The sequence below is a fragment of the Pristis pectinata genome, chromosome 14 (genome assembly GCF_009764475.1).
Source record: "Pristis pectinata isolate sPriPec2 chromosome 14, sPriPec2.1.pri, whole genome shotgun sequence".
NCBI classification, from domain to species: Eukaryota; Metazoa; Chordata; class Chondrichthyes; order Rhinopristiformes; family Pristidae; genus Pristis; species Pristis pectinata.
Window position 1 is genome coordinate 28,932,394 of NC_067418.1, and position 22,456 is coordinate 28,954,849.

General features: G+C 40.8%; 1 protein-coding gene across 1 annotated transcript in view; it reads left to right on the plus strand.

Annotated features, from left to right (window-relative positions):
* Positions 1–7,319, plus strand: part of LOC127577833 (protein RIC-3-like) — a 31,756-nt gene extending 24,437 nt beyond the window's left edge. Inside the window, exons 3-6 of the mRNA XM_052029434.1 lie at positions 1,222–1,306; positions 1,771–1,864; positions 5,685–5,830; positions 6,711–7,319. Coding sequence (XP_051885394.1) covers positions 1,222–1,306; positions 1,771–1,864; positions 5,685–5,830; positions 6,711–7,159 — 774 coding nt within the window. The 3' untranslated portion in view covers positions 7,160–7,319. The remainder of the gene's footprint in view (positions 1–1,221; positions 1,307–1,770; positions 1,865–5,684; positions 5,831–6,710) is intronic.
* Positions 7,320–22,456: the final 15,137 nt, after the last annotated feature.

Genomic DNA, 22,456 nt, shown 5'->3' on the forward strand with positions numbered 1-22,456 from the left:
GCCCTACTGTCTCAACACTCATGACTGTGTGGCTAGACACAGCTCAAATGTCATCTACTGTATATATTCGCCGATGACGGCACTGTTGTTGGCAGAATCTCAGATGGCGATGAGGAGGCGTACAGGAGTGAGGTGGATTGGCTGGCTGAGTGATGTCGCAACAACAACCTCGCGCTCAATGTCAACAAGACCAAGGAGAAGTCGGGAGAACACACGCCAGTCTTCATTGAGGGGTCAGCAGTGGAAAGGGTGAGCAGCTTCAAGTTTCTGGGTTTCAACATCTTAGAGGATCTATCTTGGGCCCAACACATTGATGCAATCATGAAGAAGGCACACCAATGGCTCTACTTCATTGAGGAGATTTGGTATGTCACCAAAGACTCTTGAAAATTTCTGTAGATGTACGGTGGATTCTGACTGGTTGCATCACTGCCTGGTATGGAGGCTCCAATGCACAGGATCAAAAGAGGTTGTAGAGCATTGTCGACTCAGCCAGCTCCATCACGGGCACAACCCACCCTGCCATCCAGGACTTCAAGAGGCAGTGCCTCGAGAATGCGGCATCCATCATTAAGGGCCCTCACCAGCCGGGACATGCTCTCTTCACGTTATTGCCATCGGGAAGGAGGTACAGGAGCCTGAAGACCCACACTCAGCAGTTCAAGAATAGCTTCTTCCCCCCCGCCATCAGATTTCCGAATGGTCCATGAACCCATGCACACTACCCCATTATTCCTCTTTTGCACTATTTAGTTTTGGAACTTATCGTAATTTTTATGTCTTGCACTGTACTGCTGCCACAAAACAACAAATTTCACGACATATGTCAGTGATGATAAACCTGATTCTGATATAGAATGACCATTTGTCAGATGTCAACCAAACCCATGCCTAGCCAGAAATATAAGAAATAACTTTATTTTTATTTGCAATGAAATTATTCCCTTCCAAAAAATCCTGATCTTTAATACCTGTGAGATCATCTATCAGAGAATAAATATATAAAATGCCAACTCTGGAATGCGCATTATTAGAATCCCTTCCACATTGTGACTGATGGGGTGATAGAGCAGCAAGCTACCATGAGCAAATTTTGGATTACTGAAAATCTCTATGAGCATAAATAAATATGTTTGCATTATAATTCAAATAGGCTCTTTTCCAAATTGCCTCATTTCCATGATGTGCTTTGCATTTATATATATATTTTGTATCTTTCAGATCTCATCCAAAGGTAGCACCCAGAGTCCTAGAATAAGGAAGAGATGTGCAGGCACCCGACTTGGAAACATGAAGTGTAAAATTAGTATGTATACATTAGTTAACATTCTGAGTATCAATCAAATGCTTTACCATAGACAAATTCAATTACAGCTTTCTGCCATGACTTAAGACAAAATCAATTTCTAATCACATTTCCTGTTGGATGTGTTATGTTCATTAGGATCAATCTTTGTTTTTAATTCATCTATGAATTCAGTGTAATCAGCTATCATCAGACTACTGATAGCAGATGTTCACTGCTTGGTCTTGTAATATTAAAATCTAACTTTAGACCTGGATTAGTGAAAAAAAACAAAAACAAAAGCTACCAAGTAGAATCTGACATGGGCTACACTCATTATCTATGCATCCAGGATGTATTTTGGGAATAAGTCTTTAAAGGAAGTTGTCCCTCATGATACGGTATAAGCCAATGGGAAAACTGGAAGTATATAGTTTAACCAGACCTTCCAGAAATGACATATCAACATTGAATATGTTTTGCAGCTGATTATGAGCTGGCTCAGCTTCAAGCAAAACTGAAAGAGACTGAAGTGGCCATGAAGCAAATAGCATCGAAAATGGGAAATGGATCAGACACGTAAGAAATAATAACTTAATATCCTTAAAGTGGTGTGTTGGTGACATTTCAAGAACAGAATTAGTTGTAATTTTGAAATAAGCAAGCTTCCGCTGGCAAAAACATTTGGTGTTTTTGTTTAAATACCATGGTCACTAAGGAGATTCAAAAATGTTTTGAAGTATTCACTAGGGTTTCCCATCCTTAACCAATGGGTGGTTGAGATGTAGTCCTTATGTCTTGGGAATCTGCAGTAACAAACAAAATGCTGGAGGAATTCAGCGGGTCGGGCAGCATCTGTGGGGGGAAACAGACAGTCTGCCTTTGGAAGGTGTTTAATTTCTTGTACTTGCCAGCATAATAAATTTGACATAGCCCTGCCTTGTTGAATTGAAATGTCAACCAATGTACATTCTCTTAATGTCTGTCATCTGTGCACCTTTGTATGCCCCTTTACTCCTACATAGTGCTACTCTGTGTAGCTGTGTGTCTGGAAGAGTGGAGGAGACTGCAGAAGGCCTTGGTGAATATCCTTGAGGAATTCTGAGTCTAGAAAGACCAGACTGGGACTATGCTATGTTCATATGGGTAACAGGAGTCTGGGATGGCTGGCTGGCACTGATCAGCTGAACCAAAGCTACAGCAGCATTTGTGGGAGAAAATGTGCTGATAGTGTTATTTGGAGAGAGGACAACTGATTCAAGCCCCAATGGTGTCATTGCCTCTCCTCCTATCTGCTGCCAAATTATTCCCAATAACCTGATGGAGGACAAATTGCTGGAACGCTGTGACGCTGGGTGATGCCTTTTGTATAGTCATGATGGAGAGCTCTGAGCTTTCCTGACAGTGGTCTGCACATCCAGGCAGCTCCTGATTGTGCTGCAGTGGAAACTGAGACATTGGTCATCAGATGCTGCATCTTGGCTGGCTCCTTATGTGTACTGATGCAGTTGTCCACCAATTCAAGCTGGAATGGATGTGTTCCAATCTTTTTACAAAGGCCCATGTTGAGATAAATGAACCCCTTTGACATTGCACATTTTTGGAAATGCAAAGCAACTTTCTTCTGTAATCTGCCTATCCAAGTGCTCAGCTGAGTACTCTGTGGCAGAACTCAAGTGAGACCTGGTCCTTCAGGCCTCTGGCAACTGGGCTCCCCAACCTCCTGCCCCAGCTACAGGCCACTCATGCAGAAAAACTTATCTCAAAGTTCATTTCTAAATTATGCCCAATGATGGATGGTTGCTGCTGTGAAACAGAGTGATGGTGTGTTTTCATCCTCACTTTTTCTAAGTGCCACTGTGGTCTCGACAGATTGCACTTCTTGGCTATCTGAAATGAGAGAGGCACAAGGGTAGGGCCAAAAAGAGCAGAATACATTCCTGCACCACCTCTACCCTGTAAATAAGAGAGAATGTGGGAAGGGGTGATGAGAAGGATGTTGGAAGGAAGATTAGGGGTGAGGCTACTGTCATTTTCTATCTTTTCAGCTAGATAGTGATCAGCAACCGGATCCCTGGTCAACTGTTCACCCATCATAATGTGCCATGGATGCTATGATTACTTTAGCTGCTACTGGATGTCTACCATCAGTTAGCTCAGTGAAAAGCTGAGTGAGTACCAGATTAGCTTGTGGAACCATGAAATGATTTGCCGGTGTTGTCATTTAGGCAGAGCCAGGAAGATCCTTAGTCTGATTCTCTGGGATTAGATGAGAGAGAAAGAATGTAAAGAGATAGTTGTAAGAGTAGATAAACATGAGTGGGCGGGGCTTACCTGAAATATGAGCAGCACCTGGACCAGTTGGACCCTCTCTTTGCTGCAGGTTTTATGTAATTCTTCCCACCTGAGCTGGATGCTTTCACGCAGTGCGGATGCTGCAATTGGCTTCCATATCTTGGCAGTGGGAAGGAAAAGCTGGACATCTCACTTGAGTTTCAATGCTCTTCATGCAGAGAACTGGACTGAGCAATGATTTTCACATTTGGACAACGCAGCAGAGTGCCAGGCGCTGTGAGTGAAGGATGAGGGAGATAGAGAGGATGCCGACATTTGTAGACTGTGTCCAACTGCACTGGTTCTGTCCAGAGATCACAGCTGACTAACCAATGGTTCTTGGAGAAATAAAAGCTCTATTTAAAAAAATTCTTCAGTTTACTTAAAGACCATAGCAGTAATTGATTAAGATGTTTGCAACCGAAAAACATTAAGGAGTGCTATATGCAGATGTTGAAATTAGTTTAATTTTTTTTAAGAACAAAAAGACTGAAAGATTCACCAAAATAAAACAGAAATGCGGTATCTATTTGGAGGGCCCTGTCCTAATTTTTTGTATTGTTTGCAGAATTGTGAATGTCTTTAGTGTTACACATACTGTCCTCTGGTGGAGTGTTATTGTATAAATAGTTTTAATGACAGATGCAAAAACATCCAGTCCGGGAATGCTCCGCTGCTCACAATACCCCTGCTCCTGTTCTAGATGATGTTTCACCTAAACTCCCAGGAATTCTGTTGGCACAGAGTCCCTGCTGGCATCACCCCGAGTGCTGCTCATGATGCCAATCCTCCTGCACTGTCAGTTATACCCATTATAAAATGGTCATTATGATGTTTACAAGCATGGGTTGGAGATGGGATAGGTAACCAGTCAAAATGTTGGAGCAGGACATATAAGGCCATTGAAGCAAACAACTGCAGATGCTGGAAATCTGGAGAAAAAAAACAGAAAATGCCAGATTAACCAGCAGGCTTGGCAGCATCAATGAAGAGAGAAACAGACTCGATGTTTCAGGTCAATGACCATTTATCAGAACTCTGTTTCTGTTTGTGAAAAAAGTCCATTGTATCAACTCATGGCTTTGGATAAAATGACTTCCATACAGCTGTCCAGTGGCATGACGTCAGTCTCCACTGAATGCATTACTGAGGATGGTCATGACCACAGATAAACAGATTGAGCTATCCACAAATGGAAAGTTTGATATTGGCTGGGCAATACTTTAAGAAAGGATTTTTGTTTTGTCAGAGAAGGTTAAGAAGAAGTATGTCAGAATACTTCAAACTTTTAAAGTGTTTTATTCAAGTAAGAATATATAATAAATCACTGGTTAACGAGACTGAGATTTAGAGGAAATAAAGTTAAAATCATTTCCAAAAGACAAAGCAAGAGGCAAAAATTCTATTCAGTTACAGGCAATTGTTAGGCCCTAATTTCCTACTGAAAACAATGATAGAAGCAATATCAATAACTTCTAAAAGAGAAATAGACAACTATTTTGAAGAATATTTTAAAATGATATTAAAAAAAGGTCTAACCATAACGCTATTCAAAGACCTAACAAAGGCATGTTAGGCTGAATGATCTTTTTCTGTTTTGCAAAGTTCTATTATTCTAAAATTTGAAGTTGCTGGACCATTTGAAGGGTAACTGTGTTTCCTTATCCACAATCAAGTCCTCCTGCTTCAGAGTCATCCTGGGGGGCAACAGTAATATTCAACTCTTTTTATTTCTGATGATAAGGCACAGCATACAGCCTTCCCTTGGGCCTTTTCACAATCACAAAATGTGAGGAGTTCTTGGATTTCTTCATCACAAGGACTGACAACCCATGCGAATGTCATGTCCCTTTCCTTTCCAGGACAACCACCTCTCACCTCGCTCTCATCCTCTTTACAATGTCTACTCCATTTCCAACTTCATTCCTCCTCAACCTTTTCCATCTTGGATGAACAGTTCAATATTTAGGGAGGGTGAGGGAAAACAATGTTTACGTAACTCCCTGAATCATATCTTGAGTTAGTGTCTGACAGAATGCTACATTTTTTATTTTGTGTGCTGAAGGTTTAGAAATGATACCAGTGAACAGGAAGAAAATTTACTGAGACAATTGAAAGAAATCACCAGAGTCATGAAAGAGCAGAAATTCATTGAAGGCATTGGTCCTGAAAAAGAGACAGAGGAATCCCCTTGCATGGAGCACTGCGAAGGTACAGCTAAATCCTTAACTACTTACAGCACATCCTAAAAGGAATGCATGTACAATAAAGAGCAGTATAATGGGAAGTTTGCCTCTTTTTTATTTATGTAGTGTCAGCACTAAAACTGAAGCACAGTGAATTTATTTTCTTACCTAATTCAGGAAAAACCCACTGGTTTTAAGTTATTTTGGAATTTGTATTCCATGTGAGTGCCACATTACTGAAGGTAAGGGAGTACCATTTAATGCACATTGTCAGACCTTAAAGAGTTGCCTAGTAGAATTAGAAAGTTGAGTGGGAACTTAATATTATGAGTTACCATACACCCATACATGGAGGACACTGGAAAATAACTCATAGTAAAGTGGAGGAGGGAGTTGGGGCCTAGTGATCTGGGCATTGGTTGTCACATCCAAGGGGAGATTGGGAACCTCAACAATGTTAACTGTGTTGAATGCTTGCCATTTTTTTTTAGGAATGCTTGGCCAGTGCTGGTTCTTCACTGCTCCAACGGTAGTTTGTTCTGAACTCAAAGCAGATGCTTGGTCACCTACCTGGTATGCAGTTTGACTAACGATTGCTTCAGAGGTGGGCAAGCAAGACCTATCTGTGCTTGTCCTGTGTGCCTGTAGTTCCTACCTGCCATTTTAGGGCCTTAGGAGTCAGCACAGCACAAAAAAGGTGTTTCCTGCTCCAATTTAACCTCAATAGTGTCAGAACTTTTTAATAACAGGCCATTTCCATTTATGTTTACTGATGCTACGAATTCAGGTTAAAAAAAATTAGGGAGACCATATTACCCTGAAACGTCCTTTTGTTTTACAATATAATACATAGGTCAAGTTTGAAATGATCTAATTGTCAATAATTTTAGATTCATTTTTCAAAGGTTATCCTGAGGAGACAGCCCAACCCAGATGCAGTTGCCAGCATGACATCAATTATTCTGAGTCCAATCAACTTTCTGCCGAGGAGTTGGAAGACAAAATAGAAGATAAATGTTTGTCCAGCAAAACTACAGATGATAAAATAAGACAAAATCAAAAATGCCAAGCACTAAACCATCAGAAAGGTGCACATATTGGCATAGATGTAAGTGGTGATGGTATTAAGGGGGAAGATCTCCAGTATGAAGACTGGAAGTATCTTGTCCATGAAAGTGATGACTCAGCTGTTATGCCAGAGGAGGTTGACATCAGCTCTGAGGACCACTGTAATGTAGGTGGCCAAATCAGAGATGAATCTAGTCTGGACCCTTATGACAGTGAACTACAGCCTGTAATCACGTACAATGATGAAGGTGCATTGCGAAAGCGCAATAAGATGGCAATAGAATAACTAGTCTGAAGCATCATGATAAAGATAGTATATCTTTGGAATATATTATTCAGGCTATATCAAATATTTCAGCATCGGGTACCTTTTCATATATATGCTAGTCTTCTCCATGGCTGCTAGGGTGGTTTAGATTGCCACAATTAAAAAAAAAACTATTTTACTCAATTGTTAGTGATAGAGTACTCTCACTTCTCTCTTTACTTTTTTGCTATCAATGTCCCTTTCTCATTCATGGCAATAGTCTTCATAAAGACTGCTTAAATGAAGAACAAGTGTGTAATGTTTACACCCAAGGTAAAAATTGCGGCTTATCGCATGAATGCACTGTGATCCCAGCACCCTTCGTAGGTTCCATCAGGTTTGCAGCTCCACCAACCCACCGATCCATCACCTGTTCTCTCACACGCCCATCAACTCCACCCACCTACATATTAGGGACAATTTACATTGGCCAATTAATCTACCGACCCACGTATCTCCAGGATATGGAAGGAAACCAGAGCACCTGAGGGAAACACACACAGTCATAGGGAGAATGTGCAAACTCTATGCAGGCAGCACGCATGGTCAGGTCCCTGGAGCTGTGAGACAACAACGTTAACCACTGTACCACCGTGCTGATGTCCCAGATTAAACCAGATACCATTCTGAAAATACTTTGTCCGTAGTTTCTTCAACATTTCATTAGCATCATTCTGTCAGTCATATTTCAGCAATCCATCAGGCCAGCGGATTGAGCATGATTGTAAAGGTTGCATGCAAAGTCTAAGTCTATCCTTCAACACTGTTATCTGATTTGGTTTTGACCTGTTTTCCAAGTGCAATCAAATTCTACTTCTATTGCATTGTAGCTTGATTGAGGGTAAGGGAAAGAATGAAACTTCTCCCATTCTTTTGCTTTCATGTACTTCATGTTTCCCTATGCATTGCCTGGAATTTACATGGAATTCTATAAGAACTAGGGGAAATATTAACCTAAACCATCTGGCAAGAAATTAATGGCATTAGTTTTAAACCTCATACAATTTTACTCTCCCTTGATGTTAAAAGAAAATAATATTAGGTGGGATGCAAGGATGAAATCTAATATTAGGTTCATCCAAACCTATGGGTTTCACAGCTGGGTGAATTTTGTTAAAATTAACCTCACCAGTTCTCTGTAAGATTACTTATAGATGAATCTCGATGCATTAGTTCTTATGAAATACATGGAAAGACATTAAGTAGCTCCCTGATTATACAATGACCTTCACATCCCTGTTTGTTAACATGTAGAAATGTTTATTTCTATCAGTTAAAAAAGAAATAAGTAACATGTTTTTGTTGTAAAGACTGTAATTTGTGGCATAGCCATTATAATTCCTGAAGGTAGGCTATTTTCTCCCCATTCCTCTTTTTTAAAAAATTTTGATTTGAAACATATGCTGGAAGTACAATAAATGTAATTAACTGCAACCTCTTTTTAAAGGGCTTGTCATACACAGAGTCCCATTATAACACCATCAGTGTCATAAGACAATATTAACACTGCAATTTATTTCAATGAGCATTGTATATGGTGGTCTCCACCAGCTCTATAACAAATGCAATTTTGTTAACATCCTTGTAAGTCTAAAAGCAACATTTCTCTTTAATGGCTATATAATCACAACTACTGCACTCTAAGCTTATCATGGGTGTTCAGAGATTAAAATAAATATATGCTAATTGTCAATAGCATTGATAGAAGTGAAAATCAGCATAGATTAACAATATTGTTTGTTGAGTTTATGCAGTTGGCCTCTACAAATGATGAGTCAGATTGTGTTCCATGAAATAATATTTTAACTCAACCATGTGCACATTTTTTAAGGAAACAAATGCTGTGGTGGTCACACAACCAACTTTGCACCCTGGCTTGTGTGGCCACCACAAACAATATAACCAATACCTGACCTACAAATCACCATCAGTGAATCTTCCCCTGAGCACGTACACAAACAAGTCAATGGACCTTCCATCTGTGAAGTGTATATGAAGGTATAGTGAAGTGGGAACTTTGGAAGTGGGTACATTGTATGTACTATATACAATTACAGTTTCCATGGAGAATTGGAGGGTTTGCACCACCTTTGAGACAACTCCCAAACACCCCCAGCAACTGTTGATATTTTACTTAATGGTAGTGGGGATGACAGGCAATAAGGCAGGGGTGGGGCAGGGAAGGAAGGAGGGAGGGAATGACGAGTAGGTTTGCCATATGTCAACATCTCCAGCACGATTATTCTCAATACTGGTGCCCCACAAGACTGTGTCCTCAGCCCCCTACTCTACTCCCTATACACTCATGACTGTGTGACCAGATACTGCTCTAACTCCATCTATAAGTTTACAGATAATACCACTGTAGTAGGCTGCATCTCAAATAACGATGAGTCGGAGTACAGGAAGGAGACAGAGAGCTTAGTGACATGGTATCACGACAACAACCATTCCCTCAATGTCAGCAAATCAAAAGACCTGGTCATTGACTTCAGGAAGGGGGGGTGGTGTACATACACCTGTTTACATCAACTTTGCTGAGGTCTAGAAGGTTGAGGGCTTCAAGTTCCGAGGAGTGAACATCACCAATAGCCTGTCCTGGTCCAACCACATAGACGCCACGGCCAAGAAAGCTCACCAGGGCCTCTACTTCCTCAGGAGGCTAAAGAAATTTGGCATGTCCCCCTTGACACTCACCAACTTTTATCAATGCATCCTATCTGAATGCATCATGTCTTGGTATGGCAACTGCTCTGCCTGGGACCGCAAGAAACTGCAGAGAGTCATGGACACAGCCCAGCACATCACGGAAACCAGCCTCCCCTCCACTGCCTCAGCAAAGCAGCCAATATAATCAAAGACCCCACCCACCTGAGACATTCTCTCTTCTCCCCCCTCCCATCAGGATACAAAAGCCTGAAACCACGTACCACCAAGCTCAAGGACAGCTTCTATCCCACTGTTATAAGATTATTGAATGGTTCCCTAGTACGATAAAATGGACTCTTGACCTTACAATCTACTTCGTTATGAACTTGCACCTTATTGTCTACCTGCACTGCACTTTGTCGGTAGCTGTGACACTCTACTCTGCATTCCGTATTGTTTTACCTTGTACTACCTCAATGCACTATGTAATGAATTGATCTGTATGAATGGTATGCAAGACAAGTTTTTCACGGTACCTCATGTACAAGTGACAATAATAAACCAATTCCAATTCCAATTCTAATATGTCCCATAATGAAAGCTAAGGCAGAGCAAAAACCATATTATATTTGAAGTGCAATGTTGATAACATTGTCCACTCTCCCTCATCCATTCACACCTCAAAGCAGACTAATTGGCTAGCAATTTGGAGCCCAGCAGTGGCTGATAACACCCTCAAGGCACCTCAGGAGTGAGGCCCAGGGATGATGTAATGATACCATATGATTAAACAAGTCATTGAGGATGCTATCAACCTGTTGAAGATGCACCTCAGGTGCTTGCACATTCCTTAGTGCACACCAATCAAGGTCTTCAGAAAGGAAGAAATCTGCTGTACCCTGCACAGAATTGCACAACAATGAGATCCAAATCTCCAGGAGGAACAAAGATCACATCACAAAGTCTCTTCAGACAGATCTGAGAAAGAGGAAGAGAAAGGAAGCAGATAATGTCCCATGGTGATGTGTGTTGGAGTCAGATCAGAATGTATTCATTGTTGTCTGTTCCTCTAAAGTGCCATCAATCCACATAGCTAATGCTTGATTCCAAGTCAACCCCCGTCAGTCCCTCCTCTACCCCTCCCTGCAGAAACAAAGTCCTGCAACAGTCCTTTCATGGCGACCCACCCCCATTGTTAGATATCAATTTGTGGCTTAAAAGACAGACATTATATGAAATACAATTTGGCAGACAGCACCAAAACAAAATGGGAAAGATGTGGATACAAATAATATTTAACATGGCTCAGAAATGAAAGAATCTTTTCCAAATGAACCTCATATAGTCAACCAGAACTGAAAACCTTTACAAGGAACAAGGGAATTTAGATCTCTGCCTTTGCTAGATCTGGATGACCATTCAAATAGTCCTTTGGCTGAACTTTCATTTTTCACACTTCATAAACTTGAGGTCATTCAAAACTCAGGTCATATCCTATATTTAGGCTGACACTCCATTATAATACAGAAGTGCTGCTTCGTCAGAAATGCTGCTTTTCACGAGACTTTAAAACTGTGATCCCACTTACTTTTCCAAATGGATGCAAAATATCTCATGGAACTATTTGAACACAGGCAAAGAGAACTATTCCCAGTAACCTTAACCAATACCACTTAACTAGCATCACAGAAAGCAGATTATCCAGTCATTATTCTATTGCCTCCCTCTGGAGCTCAACCCCACCATCGAACATCAGACCGTAGCCTCCCACATAGTCATGGACCTCATTTCCCTAGGAGATCTTCCCTCCAGAATTTTGAGCCAATGTAGTACCCCAGCCTCAGACATCATACTTCTGTCTTCTGCCCAAGATCCACAAGCAGGACCATCTTGGCATTTTCCCGACAGACATACGTTTCCTTTACACCTTCATCCCACATCAGAAGGGTCTGAGGGCCCTCTGCTTCTTTCTTAAACAGAGGCCCAACCCATTCCCCTCTACCAACACACTCACTTGGTTGAACTTGTTCTCACATTAAATAACTTCTCCTTCAAAACCACTCACTTTTTCCAGATGAGAGGTATATGGGCCAAGCTATGCCTGTCTTTTTGTGGAATGCAAGGAACAGTTTTTTTCAGTCCCATATGAGTCAACTCCTTCACTTCTTTCTCTGATACAGTGACAACTGTATTGGTGTTGCTTCCTGCACATACAAAACACAATCTCCACCCTGCTGTCATCCTCACATTTTTAAAAGAAAATCTGAAAATTAGAAGCATGATTCAGTAAATGTGATCATACGGCTGATGCATTATCATTTTAAAAACAAACCAATCAGTGGGATCAAAATCGGTGTCCTTACCTGGGCTGGCCTGTATGTGATTCCAGCCCAGCTTCGCACCAAAACTTGTGACTCTCTTAACAGCATGGTTACGTAATGATTACTGTATCTGAGATGGGAGACACTCTTCTATTACCATTCTTTATCTTTTGCACATCATAATTATTTTGCTTTCATTATAATGGAACTCTTCAATATTAAGTTTAATTAAAATTAAAAGTTAATTAAAGTGCTCACTTAACATGCTACATAGTTTAATTGAAAATGTCTTAAAAGAGTGCTTTGCCTTCAAAGGAGTGTTGATACGGTTAAAGTTGGAACATTCTCATCATTAATCAATTGTCAGGTTTAAGCAGTAGATGGGGATGTCAACTTTTCGGCCAACCTAAGTATCCATTTAATAGTGTATTTGTAATTTCTTAACAGCTTGAAATCAATATATTTGAGGAGCAAAATAACTATGGCATAAGTTGCAAAACTAAATGTTGCATCCATTGGGATTGATGTAAGAACTTGTAAGCAGGAATCACAGACTAAAATTCCTCATATCTCACATCTAATTACCTCAGTCGACATCCTTATATCCAGAGATCCAAGTAGATCCAAAGTACTCAAAGTATGTGCATATTGGAAAAGTCATAAAATCATAGAGTCGTACGGCACAGAAATGAAGCCTTCAGCTCACTATGTCCATGCTGACCTTTGGCCCATCTACTCTAATCCTATTTGCCCATATTAGAACTGTAAGCTTCTATGCCTTGTCTATTTAAGCATCTGTCCAACTGCCTCTTCAACATAGTCATCTGATTCCATCACCCCCTCTGACAGAATTCCAGATATCGCATTCCAGATACCAACTACCTTCTAACTAAAATTCTCCAATCCAGGCAAGATCCTGGTGAATCTCCTCTGCACTCTCTCCAGCACAACCACATCCTTCCTAGAATGTGGTGACCAGAACTTCACACAATACTCCAAGTGCACACCAGCCCAAAGTTATAACATAATGTCCCAACTTTTATATTCTATGCCCCCAGCATGTCATATACCTTCTTTACCACCCTATCAACCTATGTTGCCACTTTCAGGGAACTATGGACTTGGACCCCTATTTTTCTATGCTTCAATGTTCCTTAGCACCCTACCATTCACTGTATGTGTCCCACCCTATTTGACTTCCCAAAATGCATCACCTTGCACTTGTTGGGATTAAATTCCATCTGCCAATGTTCTGCTCAACTTTCCTACCAATCTAAACTTCCTTGTTATCCACAGCAACACCAATTTTCATATCATCCACAAGCTTGTTAATCCCACCTTCTACATTCACTTCTAGCTCAGATAGACATCTTGGTTGATATGGACATGTTGGGCCGAAGGTCCTGTTTCCATGCTCTATGACTCTATTGTGGATCCCAGTTGCCAACAAGATAATAGATTATTATTTAAATGGTGAAAGATTGCAGCATACTGTTGTGCAGAGGGACTTGGGAGTGCTTGTGCATGAGTCGCAAAAGGTTGGTTTGCGAGTGCAACAGGTTATCAAGAAGGCAAATGGAATGTTGGCCTTCATTGCGAGAGGGATTGAATTTAAGAGCAGGGAGGTTATGCTGCAACTGTACAGGGTACTGGTGAGGCCGCACCTGGAGTACTGCGTGCAGTTCTGGTCTCCTTACTCGAGGAAGGATATACTGGCTTTGGAGGCAGTGCAGAGGGGATTCACCAGGTTGATTCCGGAGATGAGGGGGTTAGCCTATGAAGAGAGATTGAGTCATCCGGGACTATACTTCACTGAATTCAAAAGAATGAGAGGGGATCTTATAGAAACATATAAAATTATGAAAGGGATAGATAAGATAGAGGCAGGAAGGTTGTTTTCACTGGTAGGTGAGAATAGAACTAGGGGACGTAGCCTCAAGATTCAGGGGAATAGATTTAGGATGGAGATGAGGAGAAACTGCTTTACCCAGAGAGTAGTGAATCTGTGAAATTCACTGCCCAGGGAAGCAGTGGAGACTGCCTCATTAAATATATTTAAGACATAGATAGGTTTTTGCATAGGGGAATTAAGGGTTATGAGGAAAAGGCAGGTCGGTGGATCTGAGTCCATGGATAGATCAGCTATGATCTTATTGAATGGCAGAGCAGGCTCAACAGCCTATTCCTGCTCCTATTTCTTATGTTCTTATGACTGAAAGCTGCTCTTCAATTCCATAAGAAACAATTACTCCTGTAAAGTCTGTCTCAAATGTAAGCATGAAAGTTCTGGGGATAAGTCATTGACCTAAAACATTAATTTAATTAATTCCCTCTCCACAGATGCAGTCTGATCAGCAATTCTGTTTTCATTTCAGATTTTCAGCATTTATAGACTTTTGAGGTGTTATAATTAACACAACTCTCCAGAGTTACTTTTGCAAATGATAACTCAAAGTAATTAGAACAGACCAGCTGCAGTGAGTCTCCAAAATACAAGGATTTTGTACCCCACCCACTCTGCCTTCATCCCATCCTCTGCTCGTCTCTCTGCCACAATGAGATAAAATTCCTCCTCTTACTGTATGTTCCTTTTTTCATTGTTTAAAAATTATTGCTAATGAATCTATAACTAATTTAAGGTACGTTATTTCCTTGCAATCCTTCATTGGTTGGTTGAATACAGTCTACCTGAGCACAAATGCTTCACCACAGCTGTTTCTGCTTTGGTTGTAGCAAACAAAGGTTCTTTGGTTGTCTGTCATCAACATCAGCTGAATAGCTAATGGGGTGGATAATATAAAGATAGATAAAATACCCCCTGATTTTCCACTTATGGTTCTGAAATAAGCACAGTTTTACTCTTCTAATCATAAAATGTTTCATTTAAATGGGTTAACACTGAAAATATGACAATTTTCAAACCTTTTAAAAAGATAGCCTTCAGAGAACAATTAACCATTCTATTATTTTTTTAATTACCCAACCCAAACAGATTTGTTAATTTAGTCAATTCAAACCATGCAGTTAAGTGTTCCAGATATTATTACAATATAAAATGCTGCCTTAATTTAAAACATGTGTCTCTCCAAACTTTCAAAGAATGAACAGAATTTTATTCATAATAAAGACTTACGAGTTACAGGCTTCAGGGAGTACTAGAGAAATAATCAAGATTTGGGCAATTTATAAATCAAAGAGTTATTTAGTGGGTTACTTAGATATTCCTGGAGAAGACTTTATTTTCACAATTGATGCAAACAAAGATTTTTCAAACCAAAATTGCTGGACTTAATGGGACTGTAAAGGCATTTCAGAAGATTTCTGAGCCTGTCAAAATAAACAGAAGGTTATTGCTTTCACAATATACTAAATAAAACTGTCTCTCTAGTGGAAACAGTACTGATTACTTTTCAGATGTTACACCAGCAGATCCTGTTGAGTGTGCTGTGTTTCCTCAGGAGATTATCAGTAATGGGAACAGATACCGTTCACAAAGTTTGAAAATCGTTAAAATTAAAAATGCTTATCATGAAAGTTTATGATTTTGTTATTTACTATGCACAGTCAAAATCATTCTTGTATCCTAACTGAAATATAAATAAAGTACTAACGTGAAACAGGTTGTACTGTTTTGGCATATCTAATCAGGGTAAAAGATTGTTTTACAAAGTTAGGAATCAACTAAATGGGCATTTCTAACCATTTAAATGATTTCTTAACTTACGGATAAAGAATTGGAGGATGAAGGCCTAAGTGTCTTCTTCTCAGGCAATTCCTCAGTATTGAGGACAACTTTGCTTCCACTCCTGCTTCATGGGTTCTGAGGTAGATGATGAGATCAGTGTGGGAACTGCAGACTTTTTCACAAAGGTGCCTGATGAGGAAGGCGGCTGGGTAGATTGTGAGGAGTTTGATGCTTTCACAGGCCCTCTGTATGCTACTGATGCATTACATTGCCTTGAGAACAAGTTGACGATAGCTAGGAGCCCCGCCTTTGAGCGTACTGCAGCTCGTCTACAAAGCTTTGGCCAACCTTTGTTCTGGAATGGAGTTACTGTAAGTTGAACAGCTTCTCATTGGTTCTGAAACTTAGTTCCACTTCTGAGGGAAGTTTGTTGGAGGTGAGATGCAACACTGAAGCAAGAAAGAATGAAAAATATTTGGGGCAATGACGCACCAATTGCACTGAGACTGTTTCCACGGTAGACCCATAAGTTACTATCACATCTTGTATGTTGTTGTGGAGCAAGCTGTAGGTGGAGGTGAATTTCTATGGGCAGCCAACTTTGAGGAGCCCCTCCTGAATGATGGAGTCAGAGGTGGATTAATGGTTGAAACCACACTGTGATTCAGGGAGTAGATCTTCAAACACCAGGAGGAGGTGATTGAGGAGGATCCAGGCAATGACTTTCCCTGCAGTAACCAGCAGGGAGACCCCTCTCTAGTTCCACAGTCAGACCTGTTTTCTTTCATGAAGATGGTCATGACTCCAGCATCTCTGAGATCTCCTGAAATATCCTCGTCTTCTCTGATGTTGGTGGTGATGTTGTAGGTTTGAGACTGAAGCTCTTCTGCACTGAGTTTTAGGATGCACTGGTGTCATGGTGCATCAGGAGGGACTCACTACTAAGTCTTCTCTACTGAGGTCGAACTACTGTGATTGATCCTTCTTCAGCCATTGTTGCAGAAGTGCAGAGGTTCCAGCACTGTTGCAAGGTCAGGACCCAGAGGCTTATCTAGGTGTGGCCACAAAATCCTCATTTGGATTGCATTCTTCTGCTCACTTTTAACTCTGTGAGACAATTTTTTCCTAACTGCTATTATGATTGGCGTAACCAAAGACCCTTTGCTTTCTGGTTCCAAATTTGTAGCTTCGCACTAATCCACTTCTTGACAATTGTGAGAAACTACACATTGAATCCGACCTAAGTTCAGTGTTGTACTGGGTAATGGTTCAACGTGTCTTTTGTTAATAACATTTTGCTGAACATTTTGCTGTTTTGACGTTCATTGTGATATAATGATCTTTTGATTTTAACATTGCTGCATTTTTCTTCATTGCCAGTAATGACATGCATGCAGAATTAACAGTTCTTTCACACTGCTTATCAGCCTCAGTATTGTATGTGCCCATCTATTCTGGCTTTCTGTTATAAATGTTGCCCTCAAATTGAAAACCTACTTGGCTGACATTATTCTGGCTTGCCATTTGGCTTTACCCTTATGCACTGAGGCTCAGTGTCCTTTCCTTTTGCCACTGAAGTATTTCACCCTGCTAAGCTGGCATACCTGTGATAAATAATCTCCATTACTTCAGTAGCAGCTTTTCTTGCTAGTATTGACTTTCATGCCAAACTCACTTGTGTGATTTAGGCTTCATATTGGAACTCCTGCCTTTGCTACTGCTGCTTACCCATATGTCATATTAACTCTGACATTATGCACTGGCCAAAATTTCTTATTGGTTTTGGAAACCATTTTCATTGAGTGCTGATTTTACATGCACACTCAACATCAAACCTAGTTTATTTAATAATTTAGATTGAATTTGCTCACCTGCTAAATAACACATGGACTTATCTTGCAACGCGCCAAACTTGGTTTTGAGACAGATTCTTCAAAAATCTGAGTAGTCATTGAGTCATAGAGTTGTCCAGCACAGAAATGGGTCTTCAGTCCACCACATTCATGTTGACCTTTTTGCCTATCTACAGTAACCCATTTGCTCACATTTGGACCATATCCTTCTATACCTTGCCTATTTAAGTGTCTGTCTCAATGCCTCTTAAACATAATAATTGTACCTGATTCCACAATAACCTCTGACTGCACGTTTCATAATCACTAGTGATCTAGTCTGATGTTTGGTTTCTGGTTCCAGATTTGTAGCTTTCTGTAACCTTTGAAGGTGTTGGATTAAAGTGATCCAGCGTCTCTCTGTCACCTCATCCACTGAAGCACCTTTCACCTGGCCAGGAAGTCTGCCAAAGTGGCATATATATCCCAGCCTCTCTATCTTCATAAATGTTTTTGTTTTTAGTGGGCACACTTTTGTCCTCAACCTATAGTTCAACAATATTGTTTGCCCTGAAGAATTTCTCCACCTATTCTACATAAGTTCAGAGGGGTTCAGGTGCTTCATGATAAATGCCAAGGCTCCTGATTTAACCATACTGGGTCCAAGTTGTCACCTTGCACCTTCCTGCTTTAGTAGCTAAAAGGATTATACTCAATGATTGGCATGCACCACTCTTTATTTCTCCTACTCTCATGTCTATTTGAGTCCCATTGCTTCGTATTTTCAGATTCATCCTATCATTGCGAGTACATGGTCACTCGTTGTATTCAACAGCTTTGTTACTTTGGGTAGCTTTAATTATTTTCCACCCCATTCTTATTGCCAGTTTACTATATTTGACCCTGTAGGGTGCTCATCTGCAGTGAAGTAACATGTAGAGTGTATAGAGTAACGAGGAGGAAACCTGGAGATCTCTAGGTGTATTTGATTTTGTCGTGGTTCTTCTCAGACTGCACACCTGCATGAAACAAAACACACATGGTTAAGTATAACATACAATGATAAAGTCCTTATTTATCTATAGCATTTGTTTGTTGTGCAAACTTCATTGTAACCTGGAATAAACCCAAGATTTTTGGACGTTAGCCTTCATATCTGGGCTTGTTCTTCATCATTCATGGAATGTGTCTGGACTGTTCACTGCTGTTTGATGGTTTCAGCTAGTCGCAGAGGTCATGCTTCAGAATACTTTTCATACAATTATGAGACAAAGAAAATTGAATTAAGCTATTTCAGCTCAGAAAGAGCTACCTGTTAAATACACATAAATAAATCCGCAAGATCCTTTTATTTGAATTGATAGACTTAGCTATTCCTTTACCCAATATGTTCTGCAAGTATTATGTCTAAACAAACAGGACTGTTTTCTTTAAATCAGCCTGTTTGTCTTAACTGGTTGAAACATCATATTGAACATTTACAGTACCTACTCAGTACATATATCCATCATATTAGAAAGTAGGATGTGAAAACTAGTCTGATAGGAGGGTGTAACCCAAAGTAGTAGTGTGGCAGATGAGAAAGTTGAGGCAAATATAGAAGTTAAAGCAAGTCCAGTAGGCAGGACAGGCAGGGGCAGGACAGTAGTGAGTAAGGGCTGACAGGCTAAACTTCATTTATTTTAATGCAAGAAGACTGACAGGTAAGGCAGATGAACTCAGGGCAGAGATAGGTACATGGGACTGGGATGTTATAGCTGTTACAGAAACATGGTTGAGGGATGGGCAGGACTGGCAGCTCATTGTTTTGGGCTGCAGATGCTACAGGTGTGATAGAGGTGGAGGTAAGAGAGGAGGGGAGTTGCATTTTTGATTAGGGAGAACATCACAGTACTTAGAGAATACACTCCTGGGGGAACATCCATTGAGGCTATAGGGGTGGAACTTAACAATAAGAAGTGGGTGATCACTTTGATGAGATTATACTATAGACCCCCCCCAGTAGTCAGCAGGAATTGGAGCAGCAAACATGTAGGGAGATCACAGATAGCTGTGGGAATGATAGGATTGTAATAATAGGTGATTTTAACTTCCCTAATATTGACTGGGACTGCCACAGTGTTAAGGGATGAGATGGGGCAGAATTTGTTAAATATGTCCCGGAAAGTTTACTTGAGCAATATGTAGATGGCCCTACTGGAGAGGGGGCAACACTCGACCTCCTGTTGGCCAATGAGTTTGGGCAAGTGATTGAAGTGTCAGTGGGGGAGCACTTTGGGAACAGTGACCATAATTCTTTTAGTTTTAAAATAGTTATAGAAAGAGATAAGATTAGTCCACGAGTTTAAGTCCTAATCTGGGGCAAGGCAAATTTTGATGACATTACACATGAACTTGCAAAGGTTGATTGGAAGAGACATTTAGGAGGTAAAGGGCCATTTGGCAAGTGGAAGGCTTTTATAAGTTAGATTGGGAGAGTTCAACATGTTCCTGTTAGAGTGAAGGGCAAGGCTGGCAGGATTAAAGAACCCTGGTTGACGAGGGATATTGAGCCTCTGGTCAGGAAAAAGAAAGATCCATATGTCAGGTACTGGCAGCTGGGATCAAGTGAGTTCCTTGAGGGGTATAAGAGATGTAGTACACTTTAAGAAGGAAAGCAGGAAGACAAAAAGGGGACATGAGAGTTCCTTGACAGATAAGGTAAAGGAGAATCCTAAGAGATTCTATAATTATGTTAAGAACAGAAGGGCAACTAGGGAAAGACTAGATCCCCTTAAGAATCAGTGCAGTCATCTATGAGTAGAGCCACAGGAGATGAGTGAAGTGTTAAAGTAATACTTCTCAGCTGCACTTACTGTGGACAAGCTTATGGAAGCAAAGGAATTCAGGGAGAAGAACAGTGATGTCCTGAACATATTGACATTACAAAAGAGGTGTTGGTGATCCTGACATGCATAAAGCTGGATAGATCCCAGGGCCTGACCAAGTGTACCCAAGGACACTGTGGTAAGGGAAGAAATTGCTGGGGCCCTGGCAGAGATTTTTGTATCTTCCTTAGCTGCAGGTGAGGTACTGGAAGACTGGAGGATGGCTAATGTTGTATCTTTATTTAAGAAGAACTGCAAGGATAAGCCAGGGAACTACAGATGAGTGGTGGGTAAGTTACTGGATGGGATTCTGAGAGACAGGACTTATTTGCATCTGGAAAGACAAGGACTGATTAGGAATAGTCAGCATGGTTTTTTGTGTGGAGAATTGTGTCTCATGAGTTTAATTGACTTTTTTGAAGAGGTGACCAAGAGAATTGATGAGGGCAGTGCAGTAGACATTACCTACATGGACTTTAGCAAGATCCCACATGGTAGACTGGTCTGGAAGGTGAGATCACATGGGATCCAGGGTGACTTAGCCAAATGGATACAAAATTGGCTTGGTGGAGGGAGGAAGATAGTAGTAGCAGAGGATTGCTTTTCAGATCGGAGGCCTGTGGCCAGTGGTGTGCCGCAGGAATCGGTGTTGGGTCCCCTGCTGTTTGTCATTTTTTTAAACAATTTGGATGAGAACGTAGGTGGCATGATTAGTAAGTTTGTGGATGACACGAAAATTGGTGATGTGTTGGGGAGTGAAGAATGCTGTCCAAGGTTACGATAGAATCTAGATCGACTGGGAAAGTGGGCAAAGAAATAGCAGATGGAATTTAATTCAAACAAGTGCAAAGTGATGCATTTTTGGGAAGTTAAACCAGGGCAGAACTTACACAGTAAATGACAGGGCCCTGGGGAGCACTGTAGAAGAGAGAGACCTAGGGGTATAAGTAGATAGTTAGTGAAAGTGGCGACATGGCAAGACAAAATGGCAAAGAAGGTGTATGGCATGCTTGTCTTCATCAAACAGGGCATTGAGTACAAGAGCTGGAACATCATGTTAAAGCTGTATAGGATGATTGTGAGACCACACCTGGAATAGTGTGTATAGTTCTGTTTGCCATACTATAAGAAGGATGTGATTGAGTGAGACAGAGTACAGAAGAGATTCACAAGGAGTGGAGGTCTTGAGTTATGAGGAGAGACTGGATAGGCTGGGACTGTTTTCTTTGGAGCAAAGAAGGCTGAGGGGTGACCTCATAGAGTTTATAAAATCATGAGGTGGATGGTCACAGTCTTTTGCCCAGGGGAGGTGAGTCTAAAACTAGAGGGCATGGGTTTAAGGTGATAGGGGAATAGGGGAAAGATTTAAAGGGAACCAGAGTGGGGGGGGGGTGGGGGGCAGAGGACAGGTTTTTCACGCGGAAGGTGGTGGGTATGTGAAACGAGTTACCAGAGGAAGTGGTAGAGGTGGGAACAATCACAATGTTTAATAGATATTTGGACGGGTTCGTAGATACAAAAGGTTTAGAGGGATATGGACCAAATGCAGGCAAATGGGACTCGCTCAGGAAGGCATCTTGGTTGGCATGGACGAGTTGGGCCAAAAGGCCTATTTCCATGCTGTGTAACTCTACGGCTCTATAACTATGCTTTACTTTCTGCTAGGCTTGGGTGGCAATAAACTTATAAATTCACACCCAGCAGAATAAAAGATATCAGTTATATTTGTGATGGGAATTCTGTGATATATCTGCAAATGTATTTGGAACACTAACGTAGTTATACCAGAAGTGAAATTTGTGAATTTTATCGGGTGTTGTATGGGAATTGTCACACAGAGGTTATTAGCTGACAAGAGAATAAATGCTCCTTAGTTCATTTTACTTACTGGCTTTAGCCACAGGGTGGAGACTGCAACCTGA